The sequence below is a fragment of the Artibeus jamaicensis genome, unplaced genomic scaffold, assembly GCF_021234435.1.
Source record: "Artibeus jamaicensis isolate MK-2021 breed Jamaican fruit bat unplaced genomic scaffold, CSHL_Jam_final contig_797, whole genome shotgun sequence".
Taxonomy (NCBI): Eukaryota; Metazoa; Chordata; class Mammalia; order Chiroptera; family Phyllostomidae; genus Artibeus; species Artibeus jamaicensis.
The window spans coordinates 28619642-28641727 of NW_026521977.1; the positions used below are offsets into that span (position 1 = coordinate 28619642).

General features: G+C 36.1%; 1 protein-coding gene and 1 pseudogene across 4 annotated transcripts in view; one reads left to right on the plus strand and one right to left on the minus strand.

Annotated features, from left to right (window-relative positions):
* Positions 1-22086, minus strand: part of CKAP5 (cytoskeleton associated protein 5) — a 94089-nt gene that overhangs the window by 46651 nt on the left and 25352 nt on the right. For all 4 annotated transcript variants that reach the window (XM_053673017.1, XM_053673019.1, XM_053673018.1 and 1 more), the window contains exons 2-11: positions 14898-14990; positions 14209-14402; positions 12686-12892; positions 9194-9365; positions 8456-8588; positions 7863-7963; positions 5956-6069; positions 3257-3361; positions 316-405; positions 38-202 (exon numbers count right to left, since the gene is read on the minus strand). In XM_053673017.1, the coding sequence (XP_053528992.1) occupies positions 38-202; positions 316-405; positions 3257-3361; positions 5956-6069; positions 7863-7963; positions 8456-8588; positions 9194-9365; positions 12686-12892; positions 14209-14402; positions 14898-14954 (1338 nt within the window). In that variant the 5' untranslated portion in view covers positions 14955-14990. The remainder of the gene's footprint in view (positions 1-37; positions 203-315; positions 406-3256; positions 3362-5955; positions 6070-7862; positions 7964-8455; positions 8589-9193; positions 9366-12685; positions 12893-14208; positions 14403-14897; positions 14991-22086) is intronic.
* On the plus strand, positions 18901-19889 carry LOC119064405 (regulation of nuclear pre-mRNA domain-containing protein 1A-like; annotated as a pseudogene).

A 22086-nucleotide genomic window follows, 5' to 3' on the forward strand; every position in this document is an offset into this window, starting at 1 on the left:
TATAAAATATTCCCCCAATTTCAAAGAGAATCTATACCTTTAGTAGAGCTGCACAAAAGGGCTTCAGCAAGCTCTTAGGCAGGGTAGCAGCAGTGCAGTGGCGGAAGCTTCTTGCAATAAAAAGCGATGTCTGCTGCTTGATGGTTGGATTTTTATTATCCATTACTGCTAAAACATCCTCACTGATGTTCTGTAGAGTGGTCTTTAGAAAGAAAATGTGGTCAGTGAGCTTTTCCCAACTCTAAAGAACGATCAAAATATCGCACTAACGAAACACCACACAGACGAGAGCCCAAGCTCATATCGTCAACTTACAGTAAGGAAGATCGCATCGATTGCCTCCTGCAGGGCTTGCACTACTTGAGGCTTCTTCTCTTTAAATTTTTCCAAAATGGTTGGCACAACCTATAAAAATGAGCAGATAGAATATTTTCTGGCAACAAAAAGGAGTGATGTACTGATGACATACTACAACATGGACGAGCCTTGAAAGCATTATGCAAAGTCTAAGAAGCCAGTCACAAAGGGTCACAGATGTATGATTCCATTTATATGACATGTTGAATCCACAGAGACAGAGCAGATTAGTGGTTGCCAGGGTCTAGGTAGGGAAGAATGGGGGGTGACTGATAATGGGCATAGGGTTTCATTTTGGGGTGATAAAATGTTCTGGAATTAGATAGTGGTAATGGTTAACAATGATTATACAGTCTTGTGTTTATACTAAAACCATTGAATTATACACTTTAAAAAGAGGGTGAATTTTATAGTATGCAAATTATATCTCAAAAAAGCTATTATTAAAATAATGTTTGGCGGGCCTGCGAACCAGACAATCGTGGTTCGAATCCCAGTCAGGGCACAGACCAGGGTTGCAGGCTGGTTCCCTGCAGGCCAGTTCCCAGCAGGGGACGCACAAAAGGCAACCATACATTGATGTTTCTCTCCCTCTCTCCTTCCCTTCCCCTCTAAAGATAAATAAATAAAATTTTAAAATAATGTTTGGCTCACCAAAACAAAAAAAAAGTGAATAAGTTGGATAAAAGAGTCATTAAAAATATTTTATTTATTTATTTTTAGAGAGAGGGGACAGGAAGGAAAAAGAGTGGGAGAGAAACATCAATGTGTGGTTGCCTCTCATGTGTCCCCTGCTGGGAACTGGCCTGCAGCCTAGGCATGTGCTCTGACTGGGAATTGAACCGTGATGCTTTGGTTCACAGGCCCGTGCTCAATCCACTGAGCTACACCAGCTAGGGCTCAAGTGCTCAGTTTAGACCAGTCAAGTTGAAATTTTTATATTTCTTTTATCTTATAAACCATCACTAATTCATTAAATATTTAGTGAATGCCTAACGTACCTATTGAGTATCACGCACTGTGCTAGCAGGCAAATTAAAGTTGTTTTTAAGGTCTGAAAGATATAGACAAAGTTTAATGGAATCCAAAATAATTTTTTTTCAAGATTTCACAGAAATGATACATGGTATGAAGAATATGGTTTCCATGTAGAAATATAAAAAACTTCTTAGTTCTGCCTGGTGTAGCTCAGTGGATTGAGCAAGGGCCTGTGAACCAAAGGTTCATAGTTCAATTCCCAGTCAGGGCACATTCTTGGGTTGCAAGCCAGTTCCCAGCAGGGGATGCACGAGAGGCAACCATACATTGATGTTTCTTTCCCTCTCTCCTTCCCTTCCCCATTAAAGATAAATAAATGAAATCTTAAAAAACTTTTTTAGCATATACACAGATATTATACAATATATAATTGCTATAAATATATGATTGCTATAAAATATTAATTAGTCCTGGCTGGTGTGGCTCGGTAGACTGAGTGCCGGCCTGTAAAACTAAAAGGTCACCACTTTGATTCTCAGTCAGGGTGCATGCCTGAGTTGCGGGCCAGGTCCCTAGTTATGTGTGCGAGAGGCAACTGATCGATGTATCTCTTGCACATCAATGTTTCTCTCTCTCCTCTCCCTTCTTTCCCCGCTCTCTAAAAATAAAGAAATAAAATCTTCAAAAACCCAGAAAGAAGATTTTAAAAGTATATTAATTATAATTTTATTTTAGCTTATATTTATATGTCTAAGGCTTTAAAAAAATCCTTTTACTTATTTTTAGAGAGAGGGGAAAGGAGAGAGAAAGAGAGGGAGAAAATAGTGATGTGCAAGAAAAACATTTACTGGTTGCCTTTCACACATCCCCAAATCAGGGACCTGGCTCACAGTCTAGGCATGTGCCGTGACCGGGAATCAAACCGGTGACCTTTTGGTCTACTACAGCAAGATGCCTATTCCATTGAGCTACACCAGTAAGGACCTTTTTTGGACCTTTATTTTTATTTCCTGGTAACAAGCTAGTCATGGTTTATTTTAATTAGGTACCATCTTCTTTTTTCCAGCTAAGTTCTCTGAAATTATTTTTAATGTTATGAGTTAGCAAGCTCCAAATACCATAACTAAGTGAGGTTAGATGTTAGCTTCACAATATAAAACCCACACATGGTTATGGACCATTAGGAGAATCTTATGTTCATCCAGGGAATCAAATGATCAAGCGGTGAGCAAGTTTTAAACTTTAGAGTTCAGTACGATTTTCAGATGCTGAATTATTCTAAGTAATTCAGATTTAGAGGCCAACTGACAGATGCTAGTTAAACACCTCAATTTATTAAAAACTATTACCAAACTTGATTGCTTCCAAATTTACACAAAGAAAATAGTATATTCAACGAATGTCTCCAGTGAGATTTCCTTAGAATAAATTAAACTGATATATCATGAAGAGTATAACCTATATAAAATGTCTCAAGTATATGAGTAAATTATTTTTCAAATAGGAAAACACTATACAAATGTATTTTACATGTTAATATCACTTGTTTTATATCGTCTTTTCTACTCTTATTTTTGCTCTGTCCTGAATATCCTAAGTTTTAAGTTCATCCTATTATACTATATGTAATATTGTAGGACAAAAGCAAGATATTAATCAATAAGTAATAAGCAAATCAACTCAACTAAGCACTTTAGGCCAAATGCCTGATTTTCTACATAAAGCTAATGAATTTAGTTATAAATGACATCTTCATTGAAATGCTGTAAGGAGTTATGTTCAATATTAATAAAACTTAGTGAAAAATGTACTTTACTCAATATATAAAGATCTATGCCAAAGAGCTGTTTTCAAGTTTAGAGCAAACTAGCCTGACATCCTTGATAATATTGTTGATTTGTCCTTAAGAAGTATTACTTACGTGTCCTGCATATTGTCCAAATTTCTTCCTTAGCCCAACAGCCAGGCCAGTAAGACATTTTGCTGCCAGAGCCACCAACATGACATTGGTGTCCTTTCCAACTACCTATAAAAAGGAAAATGAAACAGTCACAGACCTGTAGAAGGAAACTGAAAACTTCCTCTTAAAAGAATTCTAAAAACTATTATGTTAATAGATAGCCAATTACATTCCCTACAAAAGAAGAGATTTTTCTTTAACAATATCAAATTTGGAAGCTTCCTTTCAGTATGTTTAGTCTCCTATCTTGAAGTTTTACCAATAAAAAAATATATAAAACCACAACGTCCAGCCATTAACTCCATCAGTTGTAGTCTGGGCTGTCAGAGGAGGAGGTGACTCTGACAATGGCAGAGAAGCTGGAGGCCTGCTGACTGCTCTGGGGCAGGGAAAGCTACGATGATGTTTCTCTGGAAGACCCCACAGGGCAGCAGCCCTAACTTTTATACCCCAGGAGCACCAGCAAAAACTGCTGTAGGCACCATCAAGAAGTCCAGGCAGATTCTAAATTGTAAGCACCACTGCAACCTTTTCTCTGAGGGAGCTTCTGGCTTGGCAGTTGCCATTTTAATTACCAAAAGATGTTCAAGCTTGCATTTAGAGCCTCTTGGCAGAGTTTCCTCCCCCACTGTTTATACTACCATGCTCCTGTACTACACCCCAAAAAGCCTAGTACTTCCCAAAACTCACAGGTAGTAGCTGTTCCTGTATCACTTTAGGAAGACAGTGACTATAACTGGTTTCCTTCTTGCTAAGACTTTACTGTGGTATATTGCCCAAGTCAGCTGGTGTTAAAAAGCTGCTTTACTTTTAAGTGCCCCAAACTCCTGTTTTTTTACTCTTTTCCTATGTAGAAGTAATGCTTCCACTTTTCTTTGGATTTTATATAGTCCCTAAGATCTGGCATTCCCTAAGCAGAATGTTTCATTCCCAATTCTCCAAATTAAACAATCTGTAATGTACAGCATGCAAGGAAGTTCTAATTGGCACCTGTAGGTACTCCCTAAGTGCTGAGGAGTAAGGATTAAGAAAAGAGGCTAACATTTCTTTTTTAAAAATTAAAGGGCAATTTTATAGTTGTTTTATAATCCGTATTTCACTTAATATTCACCCAAATCCTATCAAGTAGGTACTATTATTAGTTCAATTTTGTAAATTTCAAATAAATAAATAAATAAATAAATAAATAAATAAATAAATACAGATGAACTTGCTCAAGGTCACAGAGCTACCAAATAGTAATGCTACATTCAAACCAAGTCTGTTCTGACAGCAAAGCTCTTGCTCTCTTACCCGCAGCACTTTGCTGGTCATTCGCAGATAAGTGCAGAGCTCCGAAAAGTCTAAGTGGCCTGATGTGCACATTGCCAGCTGAGACTGAACAAAGCAACACTGGATTCTTCTTTCAGCTCCCATACACTAAGACTGTCTTTTACACTAAGACAGCAAGACTGTCTTTTTCTTGAGGTTTGCACATGTTCTTTGCACTAAATACGTATCTTTTTCACAGTCTATTTAGTGCTATGGTTTCTTGTTTTTTTATTTGTTGCATTTTGGTGCTTTCTGTATGTCCTTTCACTGTTTAGAACGGCCCCTAGGTGTAGTGCTAAAGTTCTGTCCAGCATTCCTAAGCACAAGAAGGCTGTGATGTGTCTCACACAGAAATTCTGTGTGTTAGATAAGCTTTATTCAGGCACGAGCTATAGGGCAGTTGGCTATGAGTTCAATGTTAATGAATCAATAATTTATATTACATAAGGTATCTTCAAAAAGAATAAAACACAGTTATGTATTGTTTTATGTATCGGCTGATGAAAATGTTATGATCAAATGGTCTCAGGACCTTATCCTTGCATTTCCCCTAGGAATAATGGTTTAGCATTCGCTAATTCAGTGTTTGTGGTAATTTTATAGAATATAACTACCAGGAATAAAGAGAATTACTGTACTTACATGTGTCTATAATTAAAGATTAACCTCTTCCCCCCACCATTTTAATCCTCTGTAATTTCAGGCTGAGGAAACAAAAAAGGTTTCAGCATTGCTGTTCTCAAGACAAGGTCTTCAGTTTGTTCTTAAGTTCTACAACTACATCCACAGTGTCTGATCTATACTTTCAGATTTTATGAAATGCCACTATATTTAAAATTTTCCCCCAGCAGTAACCTGATTAGACCTAAGCAATACTGAAGGAATATTTTCTAAAAATATTTTTATTTAGTACTTGCCTACTTTATAGTTAACCACATGCCCCACATCCTCTGCTTTACACGCTGATACAATATAATGTGGCATCTTAACAAAAAAAAGTCTTTGTATTTAATAGCTGTTGCATTAAATGAAGCCAACTTAAATAGTTCATCTGACAGAATTATAAAACTGGAGTAGTTGGGTCTGGATCAGCAAGACTGTCTTTTTCTTGAGGTTTGCACATGCTCTTAAATAGCATTCTTAAAGTCAGACTGAAAACTACTCCCTCCAAAATAATCTAGGACAATAATTTTAAACAGTCCTTCAAAAATGAATGCCTATGATTTAAAAACCATCAATAGTGTTCCTTAAATGGCAATGTTGTTGTGATAAAAAGGATGACCAATAAAAAGAAAGTCAATGGCCTTAACTGTTGCTGGGATACCAGCATGGAAACTCCACACATTTACCTTCTTTAATGCTTTTACTAAATCCGCGTAATCGCCTGCTTCCAATTTGGGGTTTTTCACCAGTACTTCTACAGCCTCCAGGGCTTCTTTTCTCTCTTGCCATTTTTTTGCCTCCTGCAGGGCACAGTATGAATCATTTGTAGAACAGAAAATAAGAGAGCAAAATAAGAGTCTATTTCTTTCATATCACCAATTCAAAGATATTTTTTGTTTTCAGAAACTTTTCCTAAAGCTAGTCAAAAACAATTGCAAAATTGTATAGCCAATCAGAATGTTTTGTTCATATAAATAAATTTGTTTTAGTATATAAAAAGTCTTACCATTTCATAACACTAAATGCGATAGTAAGTAAACAAAATAAGATGCCATACATAGTCTTTTCCTTCCATTCTCTAGGCAAATGTTGGTAAGCATGTATCAAACAGCAAACATTTATAAAAAGCATTTCTAGTGTATCTGACAATGGGACAACTATAGGAGAATGGAACAAGACCAGAAAAGAACAAATCATATAACCAACAACCAAAACTGTTCTAATCCTGAAGATTAATTTTCCAGAATGAGAATAAAATGTAAAACCTTTTGTTTTACATCCATAAAGTAGAATATGCTCCACTAGAGATCAAGCAATCACTCATTAATTTGAATATGCACTATTTGAAAGAATCGGGGGTACAAAGAAGCTGATAAACTAGTCACCCTAGAGGACATTACTGCTCAATTCATCAAATATTTATTTATTCACCAAAAGTTTGAAAGAGTATCCTCCTTAAGAGGATACTCAAGGAGCTGACAGCAAAGCTAGGAAAATCATTAATAAACAACTACAAGGTCATGACCACTATAAAAGAAGAAGTACACACTGCTTTGGTAACACAGCAAGAGGTCTTAACCTAGTTTAGGTTGACAAGTAGGCTTTGCCCTACAAAAAAGATGCCTATGGTGAGATCTAGAAGATAAAGAGGTATTATGAGCTGAATGGGAGCAGAAGAACGTTATAGGCAGAAAGTCCTGTTAAGTCCCAGAGCTTAGGAATAAAACAAAAGCATGGCACATGTGATACTGGGAGAAGGTCAGTGTGACTGGAGTGTGGAGTGTGTGAGCCATTAGGGATGTGGCTGGAAGGTGAGCAGGGCCCTCAGAGATATCAGAGATGGCCTCAAGGGCCACAGGATGATCTCAGACATCATCTTAAAACTCATTGGAGGGTTTTAATGAGGCAATGATATAAGATTTGCGTTTTGGAAAATGACACCTCTAATTACATTGTGAAATATGATGGGAAGGAGAAAGAGGCAAGCGCAAAGACAGGGAGCCTTGTAAGAAGGCTTCTGCGGCATTGTAGCACATATGGCAAGACATAAAGGTGGTTGGGATAAGACTGTTTCTCAACTGAGGACAACTTTATCTTTTGCAATACATTTAGCAAAGTTTGGAGACGTTTTGATTATCACAACTTTGGAGATTGGTGTTACTGATACCTGATGGAGAAAGGCCAGAGATACTGCTAAACGTTCTATAATGCACAGGATACTCCTCTGAAACAAAGAATATCTGGGAAAAGGATGTCAACAGTGTCAAGATCAAGAAACCCAAGAGTAACTACTTGGCAGTGGAATGAAGAAAAGGGAATGAATATGACAGCTATTTAAAGGTAAAACTAGAGACACAGTGAGGAAAAGGAAGATGTAAAAATGTTCTAGTTTTTGGCAAGATGTAAAAAGAGTGCAATAGTAAGTACACACACAAAGTAGTATGGGAACCAAGAAGCAGCAATTAATTCACTCTACTAGGGAAGATACGGGGTGAAAGGGTACACCAGGAAATGGCTCAGCAGAACATTCTCTTAATTATACTCAAGCAATTACTTAAAATGAAATAAATGCAAGAAGTTTACAAATACTTACAATTTTGTCATAAAAGTCTTTGGGAAGTTTGGAAAGAATTTCTACTGCTTCCAAAAGCTCATAAGCATCTATCTGTGGCACCTCATCACCATCATCACCACCTTCCAGAAGAAATACAAAACAAACATCAAAAATGGATGGAATGGTTTTACTTCTCAGTTACTAGTCCTTTCATGCCTCTGATGAAATCTTGATACAGAAAGAATCAGCATTATCAGTGCTATATGTCACTTATATTGTATTCAACAGCAGTCCTATAAAATGAAACTAGTTAACATAGGTTCTTGTGGTAGCACCCATTTTTATGAATTTTTTTAAATAAGTTTTTTAAAGATTCTTTTTTTTAAAGATTCCATTCATTTATTTTTAGAGAGAGGGGAAGGGAGGGAGAAAGAGAGGGAGAGAAACATCAATGTGTGGTTGCCTCTCACATGCCCCTACTGGGGACCTGGCCCACAACCCAGGCTTGTGCCCTGACTGGGAATCAAACTGGCAACCCTTTGGCTCGCAGGCCTGTGCTCAATCCACTGAGCCACACGAGCCAGGGCATTCTTGTGAATTTTTATAGACACTAGTGTTTAAAATTGGCTTACCTCCCTCAGCATCTCCACCAGCAGACTGCTGTTGTTCCAATTTTGCTTCTAGTTCTTGCTGGGAACGCAGAAAGCGAGTTGGTTTAGGAGCACCTGTTGGCAGTTTGACCCATTCTTCTTCTAGTTCTTTCAACTACAAATATTATAAAATATTTTTAAAACATTATCTACATCTCCACCATTAGAGAATATACTTAACATTTATATTTACTAACATAAAACTTTACTTCCTATTTATGTGGCTCCGAATGGGCAAAATAAATTTAAATTTTATACATTTTTTAGCATAAATCAAACTAATTTATATTTATTATATTGAAGATTAGGACTAAGCACACAGAAAAAAAGAAAATCCATTTTTTCCAGACACTCTCATTAGTTCATGAATTCAGTATATTTATATCAGATAAAGTCTCCAAAACCAATTATAATAAAAGAAGGATAAACGCATTTTGTCCAAAGAGATATTAAGTCCTGCTACCAACAGCATTATAAAGGGACCTTTTAAACTCTCTAGATTCAACATTAACATACTGGAATTATTGAATGTGTGGCATGTAACTTGAGAGGACAAAGTAACAGCAGACAGTTGGCAATGCTCAGAAAAACCACCTGATTTCAAAGTTAAGAATCAAAAATAGTTATTGTAAGGACAGAATATCAACAACAGTGACAAGAAGGAAATAATACCTTCACATATTAACCTCATGTAAAGACAACCGGAAACCCGCGCCTCACCTGGAGGGAGTTTATATTCTGTAATGGGGGTCTCAGAGCATCCCGAATCCATCTGTAAATCTCCACAGCAATTAGTTTGGCTTCATCTCGAACTGCCTTGTCTCGAGACTCAAAAAGTTTTGGCAACACTTTGATAATTGGCTTAAGCAAGATGATTTTGGAACCAAATTCACTAGAAGTAAAAAATTGGAAAAAGAACTCTCAACATGCTTGCTTGGGTAAAGTTTTAGCTCTTGTTCACTCAAACTGAACTCCATACCCATAGACTAACAGTTATATAGGTTGAGTTTTAAGGCAGAAAAAAAGGGAACACATATCCACATCTGTGTTTGGATGCTGTTCTTCCAAGAATAGTATTTAATGTCTAGGGTCCAAAATAAAGTTATTATTTTTAAAAAGATTTTTATTTATTTATCTTTAGAGGGGAAGGAAAGGAGAGAGGGAGAGAATATCAATGTATGGTTGTCTCTCGTGGGTCCCCCGCTGGGAACTGACCTGCAACCCAGGCATGTGTCCTGACTGGGAATTGAACCATGATCATCTGGTTCACAGGCCCACGCTCAATCCACTGAGCTACACCAGCCAGGGCACCATTTTATTTTTATTATTATTTTAAAAAATATTTTATTTCTTTTTATTTTTAGAGAGAGGGGAGGGGAAAGAGAGGGAGAGAAACATCAATGTGTGGTTCCCTCTCACATGGCCCCCACTGGGGACCTGGCCCATAATCCAGGCATAAGCCCTGACTGGGAATTGAACTGCGACCCTCTGGTTCACAGCCTGAGCTCAATGCACTGAGCTACACCAGCCAGGGCATAATGTTACCATTTTAAAATTAACTTTCTAATTAAAATTAGGTAACTAGACTAGAAATAATTCAAGTCTATAAAGGGCCAACACTTGTGTAGTATCTTAAATACACACACACACACACACACACACACACACACACACACACAAAGTTAAAAATAAGAACAAATCAGTTTATACATATATAGATGAGTGAAATCTGATTTTAATAAATTTTTTAACAGTTCTTACAATTAAGGTGGTACACTCTACTCAATAGATCTCTAATCCTGGCAGTGCAGTATGTTTCATTCCTGACTTCAAAGGTAACACACTATAACTGCAGGCAACTTAAATCTTTTTGCTTCATTTTCCTACAGGGAAAATAATAGCCTTCTGATTTCTTTTAAAAACATATTCAACCTCATATAATTGTCACTTTTTAAGTTCAATGGCTAAATTTAGCATTCTGATTCTCTGCTAACAATTCTGAATAACATTCTGGAACAAAACAAATTTAATTATGAACAAATACTGAAATTCTCTAGTAAGAGCCATATATATTATTTATCTATTATCTAATATGGACAGATTTATCTCACATGCATAAACACAACAAAATTTTTCACTAATAGCTGTCATATTCCGATAGGGCAAAGAAGGAGATTGTGAAAATACTCTCCCTAGAAAGTGATATTTAACAAGCTACCTGGTTGTGTAAATAGTTTAAATATAGATATCTTAACAAGAAACAAAACTAGATTATCTCCAAGACTGCCTTATGGTGATGATAAACCATTCTTTTTATATCATGGTGCCTAAAGAATCAACCATTTGGAATTCTTAGTTTTCCCTTACATTATTACTATTTCATCTGATTTTTATTTGTTTGTTTGTTCCACTATTCTGGCCTGCTTCTGAAAGATTAAAAAAAATATGGAGCAGGTTCACATGGAAAATACCTTAACAAAACAAAAGCTAATCTTGGCACTAAACACACTGCTATAGAAAAAACAAAAGGGTTCTAGAGGCCCATTTTAGGGGCCATAGAACATATTTGGTCTCCTAAAATTATCACTAACATAGACAGCTTAAGGAAGCTTGGGAACCTAGGATTAAACAGTTGACCTCAAGGTTCTTGAAGGTCTGAAAGAACTATCTAGTTCCACTTGTAGATTCTGAGATGTTTTAGGAGAAATAAAGAACCACTGAGGGATGGGACTAAATAACATCTATAAGAAAGATGTAGGAAGATATACCTAACTTGTTCTTTTTCTACTCTTATTCTCCTAGTCAGCTTAGTATAAAGTAACCAGAGTTTACAGCATTCTAGATTAGAAACTTCTAAGTAAAAGGTAGATTACAGTATAATACATATTTTATTAGAGATCCAATAATAAGGACAGAACAGATCTACTGATAAAAGCACAGTTTTTTTTAAATTTGTCTTTAGAGGGAAGGGAAGGAGAGAAGGTGAGAAATATCAATGTATGGTTGCCTCTCATGCATCCCCCGCTGGGAACTGGCCTGCAACCAGGCATGTGCCCTGACTGGGAATCGAACCGCAATCCTTTGGTTCACAGGCCCGCATTCAATCCACTGAGCTACACCAGCCAGGCCACAGTTTTAATGACCAAGTCAATTCACTAAATTTTTAAGATAAAAACAAGCATACTATTTATTTACTATTCATAAAAACACATGACTACTATTCTATAATAGGCTAGATACAAGGAAACATTTATCACACAAGAATTTAAGTGAAAGTCAAATTTTATAAAAGAACATTATGAACTAACTGAAAGACAATATACAAGTTTAAGACTTGTAAATTGAAGACAGTTTAACAAAATTTTTAAAATTTGAAATTTTGATACTTTCATATAAGACAAGCACCAAAGGAAGTATTTTCTTTCTTCAAGAAGTAGGTCATATAGAAAATCACAAGAGAGTTGAATTCAGATGATCTTCCCTCCCATAGGCCACATATTTAAGGTTCCACGAGAGCTGTTTTCTAAAGTATCTCATATGAATGGTTCTGGAGACAGGATGTCAGAAGGACTGCCAAATCAGAACAAGTTAGTGGCCTAATTCAGATTTTCATAGCAAATTACAACTACTTGTTCTTGAAAGAGATCCCATTCACAAAAAACTTTAAAAAAAAACAAGAAATTCTAGACTTGAAAATAACTTATTACAGAAGAGTACAAGTTATCTTCTATTTGCTGTTGCTATAATTCTGTTCAAAGGCATATAGCATTTGCTTCTATTTTATAAAAAGGCACCTAAACTAAGGTTTTCTTTAACCATCAAACTGTGTCTTTAGCCAAACTTCAAAGTATATATAACTTTATGCATGAGGATAGTTAGAGAGAAACAACTGCTTAAATATCCTGAGGAGTGCTTTTCCACAAAAAGGCCAATTTATAATCTGAGAATAAGACAGAAATACCCCGTTTTATCTTCATTACGAAGAAATTTAGATAAAATAACTATGCAACAGATTTGAGGAGGTTGAAGGTTAGAATTACTGAATACAAAGCCCACACCTGAGGGTGAATTCAGCCTTTCCAGGTCCTTCTCCTGGTTGGTATGGCACGCCAAGTCATGTCTAGCAGTTTTCATTTCTGTTTAAACCAGAAACCCAAACTCAACTGAGATACTATAGTTAATAAAACTAGAGCTAAATGAAAAAAATCTTACCTTAAGGCTTTCCTCAGTGTCTCTGTGCAGGCCACGATAATCTTGGGGTTCTTATTGTCCAGGCCTTTCAGGAGCTCTTCTTGCACAGCCTCTCCTTTCTCAATCTCTATGTACATGAGACAAATCTCGATGCCTAGCTCCTTGGCTCTGGCTTTGGGCTGGTTGAAAACTTTACTTACAACACCTGATACAACTTCTCCTGTGGTTCTGTAATAGAGATTATAATAAACAAGAGCCATACACACAAGAACACACTTTACTAGAAAGAGCTGGAAAAAGGTCAAGGATGGGTGTAGGGGGGACATGTAATTTTTTAAATGCTTAGGAATAATGTAAATGAGTTTCTAATTTGTTAATTTATGTTTGAGAATATTAAAAAACTTATGTAAAAGTTGGGGGAAGGATTGAGGGTGGGAGGTGGGGGTGGGTGGGGTGGGGGAAAAAAAAACTTATGTAAAAGTTTAAGACATGTTCTCACCAAAACAATAACACAGATCCACATTGTTTATAAATGCAGAAAATTCAAACGAGAAAGCAAAAATCCTTTGAAATTCTACTACCCAAAGAAAACTACTTTCAACTTTTTGGTATCCATCCTTCCAAACCTTTCCAGGATTACAAAAATAGGATTATAAATTTCTTGATTTTGTGACATTTTTTAAAAAAGTAATTTTAAACACTCAAGAGAATTTCTTCACAGAAGGAATTGGATATCTATGCACCTTTAGCAACAAAAGGCTGCTCCCAACTTCTTTACTGCTTTGAGTCTCTTTGAAATTAAATAAAACCTGTGTTATGGGAAATTAGAGGCATATGCAGCATTTGTCAAAAAAGTTTCTGGTATCAGAAAAAGATGAAATTAAAAAAAAAAACCAACAATGATTTCACTAATGGCAAGGGAGACTTGGTGATATTAACAAAACTCTCGAATCAAGGGCCCCGCACTGGTGCGTGTGTATGTGGGGCGAGCTCCTTCCAATGACATGAGGACTAGAGTTAGAAAGATCAGGTTTAAGAGGCATGGGAGAGGAGTCACAGGCTGAAATATAAAAATGCCTAATGACCCCAGGAGACAGATATGATTCTAAGATCACCTAGCTGGGATATTAGACAATGGTTTTTGTAAAGCCCAGATATTTTCAGTGAAATCCTGATAATTTCTTTGCTGACAAACTTTCAGTTTCTTTTAAAAGCTACTGAAGATTTCCTTCTTAGTCTAGAATAATTTCCATCTGAAAGGATGAAAAGAAAAAAACATCACTTGTTCATGAAACCTTAAGGTAAAAACTCAAGATCTGACTTCTAATTTGTTCCTTTTTAGAGATCTTGCATACCATTCAGACTTCTGTGAACATATAAAGACTGAAAAAAAAAAAAAGAACAAGAAACAAGGAACTATGAAAGAAAATTAATATATTCTAAGAGTGCTAATAACTAAGAACAGTGATACATTAATATATATAGATTAATCCAGGTAGCACAAGACAAATTTTTAACAGAAGAGTTGAAAGGAAATTACTTACTTTCCTGCTACATGAGCATTTTCAACATAAACAAGTGCAGCTTCTAATCCTTTCAACTGAACCACTGCATTGGAATCAGTCACAAATTTTTTTATCAATCCTAAAAATTTGGACCATTCTGGGCTCTTTTCATCTCTTATTTTCTGGAAGATCTTCAGGGCCTCTTCATATCCATTTAACCTTGCTTTCCACAGCTAAAAGAAAAGTAGTATTTTGAAAGACAAAACAGTAATACTATTATTATTTGTTGTTAATTGGGGAGGGAGAGAGAAATAACTACCCTACACCAGGATATCTGAACAAAAGACCCAATGAGTTGAAACAAAAAAGGAGTTTAAGAAATTCAGATAGTTTTTATAGAAGACTATCTAATAAACTTTTTCTTATAAGTGTTTAAAATGTATGATATTCTGCTAAGGTCATCTAAAATTCTTAACAGGCCATTATAAATGTATCTCAGTTAGATACAAAGTATTCAAGTATTTGTTATTAACTTTGTCAGAATATGGCATTAAAGATGTGACAACTCAAACATGAATCATCTTGCTGAAACTGCCCAATCTCCAAAATACGTTGTTTTCAAGTTGTGCTGTGTAATCACTGAGTAGCTTTATACAATATGCTACACAATATAACTGCTGACAAAAGAAGCCAATGACACTGAAATCTGAGTTCCGGAGAAGTCTCACCTTGTGTTCACATTTCTGATCAACTGGTAGCTTCAGCCACTCACTATCATCTCCCATTGTGCTTCCAGTTCTCCTTAGAGTTATGAGAAATTCCTAATTAAACAAAAATTGATATCTATTAACTCTAGGATCAAGCAGTCTCTTAAGACAAAATTATTTTTCTGAGATTTTTATCATGATGCAGCAAAAAGATTAAAAAAGCCTATTCTTTGTTTATATACACCTTAACAGAGCATTTTAAAAGTAAAAGCAAAAAAAAAATAAGTCAACTGAAAACTCTAGACAGATATTTGTTTTTTAAAAATGATGCTTATACAGTTTCCCAAATGGGAACTTCTTAGATTATATAACAAAGCTAGAATAAAACTGGAGAGCTGAGCTACTTGGCCTTCTAAAAGGGCAAGAGAAGATGACCCTGGCCAGGTAGTTCAGTTGTTTACAGCATCATCCCAATATGCCAAGGCTGTGGGTTAGATCCCCAGGCAGGACAAATATAAGGAGTAACCAATAAATGCATAAGTAAGTAGAACAACAACAAAAAAATCAATGTTTCTTTCTCTAAAATAAATTTTTATAAAAAGGCAAGAGAAGAATTTCAAAGAATGCCATACTTTCATCTGTTAAACAAAAATTCCTTATAGAAAATATTCAATATAAAAAAATCTCAGTGCTACCCAGCTCTCTAATTCTTATAAATATGACTTCAGTCAATATGTTTATGTAAACCAGTAAAAAATAAATAAATCCCTGAATGAACTATTCCTTTTTTAAAAATTATATTTTATTGATTATGTTATTACAGTTATCCCAATTTCCCCCCAAACTATTCCTTTACAAATTTTATAGTTAAACAATTTTTTAGTTAGTGAGGTTTACAGTCAACATTCCTTTAATAATTTGTGCTGTTTAGATAACATTTCTTTCTGATTATGAAAGTACATATGCTAATTGCAGAAAATCTGGAAAGTACAGAAAATATATAAGGAAAGTGTTAAACAAAATTTCACCCCCTTGATGAACACTAAAGTGTGTGTCCACTTGAGGTCTTCCAAGTTCTTCTCAATACATAGACAGTGTATAAATTACATGGAAAAAAAAGAGGGAAATATTTTTCTTATATGGTCACATTCTCCTATATTTGAGAACCTAATGATATTTAAAGGCTGCACAGCACTACATTTCTATCATCAATCCTACTGTTGAAATTTAAATTGTTTCCAATTTTTCAATATTATAAATAACATAGAGGGATTCTGCTTATTTCTCCTGTCTATCCCAGTCCTGGTCAGACATAAATATATCTTCAACAAATATTTGTTTAATGAATGTATATCATGATAATGCCTATCTTGAATCAGGCATTGTGCAAAGTACTTGTTAAGCATGTTGATTCATTTTGTACTAACTACACAAAAGATATTCTCTCCACGTATACAAAGCCTCCGAAAGATTAACTTGCCTAAAACAACAAACCTGACAGGCAGTGAGATCACACTAAGATTCAAAGTCTATGCCTCTTCTTTTATAACCTGTTCCCTTCCATGAAAATGTAGGAAATGTTCCAGGAAAAGTTAAATACTCAAAGAATGAATTGTAAAAGTTTATCAGAAAAAGTGGAACTTTCTTTGAGAACACTCTAAAGTCCCCAAGACCCTGTAAAATAACAGCAGCACATTTTAGAGTAGGAGTCAAACCTTAATAGAGAACAGAAACTCTAATACAGCAATGGAGTAGATAAAATTGTACAATAGTTTGGAACACAGTGTGGCATTACTTAGATTGAAGATGCACATACCCCGCTATCCAGAAACTCCATTCCTATGTACCCTAGATATTGAGGAAGACCTATACAAGGTTATTCACAGCACTGTTGTTCATGAAAGTGAAAAGTTGGAAACACTTCACAAGTATATCAAAAAGAATGAATAAAATAGTGGTATAATCACACACTATTGTGTGTTGCTGTAATATTATACAGCAACAAAAATGAATCAACTATGTAGCGCTTCTCCAACTCTATAGTGAAGGGCCAGTCCTTTTTTGGTAATTTTTCAAACAATTGTATCCTGATGTTTGTCAAATACAATAAAAATTAATTATTAGATCTCTGTATTTTTCAAGTCCCCCAAGTAAATGAGAAATAGTCCAGTCACCATGTAAAACAATTTAGTGGTTCCTTAAAAGTTAAACATAGAATTATATGGCTCTGCAATTCTACTCCTAGCTTTATATCCAAAAGAACTGAAAACAGGTACTCCAGTAAGTACATATACATGCGTGTTTGTAGCAGCACTATTCACCACAGCCAAAAAATAGCCCAAAGGTCCATCAATGGATGGAATAAACAAATTGCAGTATGTACATACAATGGGCTGTTACTCGGCCATAAAAGGGAGTGAAGTTCTAATATGTGCTACAACTAAATGAACTTCACAAACATGATGCCAAGTGAAAGAACCCAAACACAGAAGGTCCCATACTATATGATTCCATTATATGAAAATATCTAGAATTATAACAGATCGATTCATGCAGACACAATGCAGACTAGTGGTTGCCGGGGGCTGAGGAGAGGGGGAATTGAGTAGAAACTGCTTAATGGCTAAGGAATTTTACTGCAGAGTGATGGAAATGTTTCGGAACTAGATGGAGGTAGTAGATGCATAATATTGTGAATATATGAAATGCCATTTGAATTTTTATTTTTAAATGGTTAAGTTTTATGTTATGCGAATTTCACTCAATAAATTATTTTTTTAAGTCCCAAGGTGATCCAATGTGCAGCCTGGGTTGAAAACATCTAACATTACTTTCTTGGCCCAAGTTTGAGTTGCAAAAGCAATCTTTCCCCATCTGTTTTTCAAAGAGGAACACTCAACGAAATCTTTTAAACCATTTTCCAACCAACAGAATGTCAACAATAATATTCAACTGTCAGCATTCTATGAGTTCACTGTAATGCTTTTTCTCCTGTTCGTTACTTTTGGAAACATGAAGAAACAGGTTATTCAGCCTAAGTGCCTCAGAAAATTTAGATGCCATTGTGTTACACTTTCTGAAATGGCTTCTACTATGTTATAGTCTGAGTTTTTAAAAGTTGGTGTTTATGATCTTTCTGTTGGAAAGGAAAGGCCTGTTTCATACCCGAACCTCCCCAGCCATTGAATAATGGATACAGTGTTTGTGCAAGCATGTGACACAGGACTCCTGCTCTGCCTTTGTGTTTGTCTTCTTCCAGGATTGATCCACTAAGGACAAAAGTACTTCTCCACTCATTTTTCCCCATAATTATTTTAATTATAAAATTAATTTTAGAACTTAATTTTTACATATCTAAGAAAACATGAGAGTTATGAAGCATTACAATAAAGTTGATCTACCACCCAACCTGAAAATTAGAAACTACCAATATTACTATTGTACCTGCACATTTCTTTCCTACTCCATCTTTCTCCCCACAGAAGCACTTCCCTGAATTTGTTTAGTTCTACGCTGTAGTCACAGTCACATATTCCTAAACACCAAAATTAACTGCGCCTGTGAGCTTTAGAAAACTGTTATCATATTGTTTGTAATCCTCCATAACTTGCTTTCGTCATTTAAAATTTCATTTGTAAAATTCATCCACGCAATGTACTACAACTCAGAGCGACTCAAAGTGTGGTTCAAAGATGTGTACTGGTTCACAAACCACTTCTAGGTTTATGCCCCAGAGAGTTGAAAACAGGTTCTCAAAGAGATATTTGTACACCCATGTTCAAAGCAGCATTATTCACAGTACCTGAAATATAGAAGCAACCCAAGTATTCATTGACAGACGAATGGATAAGCAAAAAGTAGTATATACATACACTGGAATACTACTGAGCCTAAAAAGTAAAGAAATTCTGGGTTTTGCATGGGGGCTTGGATATAGTGTGGTGAAAGGTGGAGTGAGGGGTCGAGGTCACAGTGAGTGCTGCGAAACTCTCCTCCCCTGACCCCACTGCGTGGGACAGTGTGAATGCAGTGTCCGAGGGACATTGTCTTCTCTGAGGCAGCACTGGAAAACAAGCTGTCAGAATTGAGCAACCTTGTCCCTGTGACTCATACTTCATCCCCTACCACCTGAAGCACTCTGGCCCTATCATCACCGGTGGGAACGGGGGCTGGCTAAAGCCACACCAAACAGGAAGCTTGCCTTTCTTTACCTAGCCACGATGTCACTCAGAACAGCAAAAGGCAGGGGCCAGAGTTTACAAAGGAATTTTGCACCAATTAAGGTGGAGGGTTTTAAGCATGTTTCAAATGAAACCGATGAAGTCGTAAGAGTGTTATGGAACCAGGAAGAAAGATCTGTTTATGGAAATGATGTATTAGAACAATTTAAGCAAGCTCTGTACGAGCTCTGTTTATGGAAGAAAGATCTGTTTATGGAAATGATGTATTAGAACAATTTAAGCAAGCTCTGTCATAAGAAGGCTAGGAAGCAAAGTTACGAACAGATAAAGGTGGATGAAAATTAAAACTGTTCCTCTCTGGGATCTCCAAGTGAACCACCATAGACTCTAGATCCCATTAGAACATTTATGAAATCTAGTAAATGCTGCTTCAGGTGACGCGGCAGTTCAACATAGGAAGGCTTCTTCACTTGTTTAAGTCCAAGAAGCATCCCTACTAGATCACAGATAAAGAATCTGGAGAAAGGCTTTCTAGAATGGTACAGGATGTCTGTATGCTGCTGCAGATTACAATGGCAGATTTGCAACTGAAATAGATGATAGGAAGCAACTCACTCGAATGTTAGCAGATTTTCTTCATTGTCAAAAAAGGAAGCCCTTGCAGAGAAAGAGCATAAATTGGAAGAATATAAGAACAGGCTAGTCAGTTTCCCTAGTATGCAAAGAACTCAGGTCCCGGATCAAAAGCCTGCCAGACTTATCTCAACTGCCCAGTATCACTGGCAGCCAAATGCACCTGCCCTTTGCAGGGGACATCTACAGTGAAGACTGATGATCAGTCTCTTTCCGGGGCCCAGGACTTTGCAGGAGATGGAGACGGGATAGGTGGATAGTCCAGTAGCATTATTTTTGTATACTGCTGAAAGTGACAGTAACAACAAGATAATTTATAAAACTGTTTAAAATGTTGGTTTGTTTACTATTTTACTGGTAAGTTAACAGTTTAAACAAGGTGATAATCTGTGTGTATTAATAAGATCACCAATAGTGATTATTTTCTAAAGATCTCGTAAATGTTTTTGATCCAGAGCCTTGTGAGAAATTCCATGTTTCTATTTCCTCGCTTATTTTCAAATGTTTTTATTTCCTTCAGTATCTAATCACAGCATAGTATGTTATTCCTAAAGGGTGAGAACTAATCAGGAGTTGGTTGAGACTTGATTATGGTGTAGTTAGGACTTGACTGTAGAAGAGACTATGAGTTTCAACTTAATCTTCATCCTTCTCCCTGACCAAAATATCAGTTCTGTGCCTCTCGATGCCTTTGATTCCTTATTCTATAGAGTTCAGCAATTTAACACTAAACACAGATGTCATTTTTAGGGTCAGATCTTAGAGAAACATTTCCACAATAGCACTATAGGGGCTCCATTCCAACTGCCAGTATAGAATAAGAGTGTTAAAAAAGAACCCCTTTGATTAAACTGTTTAGAAATAGGTGATTAGATTAATATGAATTGGTTGGAAATGTTATAAATTTTGACATTTTTCCAAGAGGATGGCTTTCATTCCAGAACTGATTTCTGTGAGATCAGCCTCCTTTTAATATACTTGATCCCTTTAAAGCCATCTATAGGATTAAGCGAAACAAAATAATGATACTTTTATTATTTCCATAGCCTTTAACTTTTTTTTTATTATAAGATTTTATTTATTTATCTTCAGAGGGGAAGGGAAGGAGAGAGGGAGAGAAACATCAATGTATGGTTGCCTTTCGTGAGTCCCCTGTTGGGAACTGGCCTGCAGGGAACTGGCCTGCAACCCAGGCATGTGCCCTGACTGGGAATTGAACTGCAATTGTCTGGTTCACAGGCCCGCGCTCAATCCACTGAGCTACACCAGCCAGGGCTCCATAGCCTTTAACTTTAAAAACAATAGTATTTTTAGCTCTAACATTTCAAATACACAATATTCATTAATGTTCAGTAAAGTAGCCTGGAACATTTTTAATGTTTCCTTAAGGTTTGGAATGACTGTATATTTGGAAATTAAGCAGTGCTGCACTACAGGGAAGATCTGGTAAATATTCTAATGTATATTTAGAGTTACCAAAGCAAAGTACTTTTACCTTTCTTTAACCCTGTGTGTTAGAGCGGTTGCATGCTCTCCTGGTTTCTTAAATCACAGTGTTAAGCTGTGAATTTGTATTCAATAATGACTTAGGAGAAACTCTTTCATTTATTACTTTATGTATTAGACAGTTTTTGTTGTAAGCAGATTCAAACTAGATAGTCAATAAAACACTTTTAATTCCCCCCCATAAAGGAAAGAAATTCTGACAGGTTATAACATGGATGAACCTTGAAATCATTATGCTAAATGAAATAAGCCAGTCACAAAGAGACAAATATTCTAATATTCCACTTATATGAAGTACTTAGAGTCATTGACATCATAGAGACAGAAAGAATGGTCATTTTCAGTAGATGGATGGAGAGGGGAATAGTGGGTTATTGTTCAATGGGTATAAAGTTTTATAAGATGAAGATTGTAGTGATGGATGGTGATGATTGTTGTACAACATTATCAATATATTTAATACCACTGACCTTCACACTTAAAAATGGTTAAGATGGTATATATTATGTTTATTTTGCCACAATAAAAAAAATGAAGTACGGATACATGGTACAACATGGATGAACCTTGCAAACATGCTAAGTGAAAAAAAATCAGTTACAAAGGACCACATATTGTATATTCCATTTATATGAAGTGTCCAGAATAGAAAAATCTATAGACACAAGATAAATCAGTGGCAAGTTGCCTAGGGCTGAGGTGTTTGGGGATATCAGAAGAGTGGGGGGCATGGGGTTTCTTTTCAAAGTAGTAAGAATATTCTAAAATTGACTGTGAGTCCTGGCTGGTGTGGCTTGGTGGATTGAGCACAAACCAAAGGGTCATCAGTTCGATTCCCACTCAGGGCACGTGCCTGGGTTGCAGGCCAAGTCGAATGAGAGGCAACCACA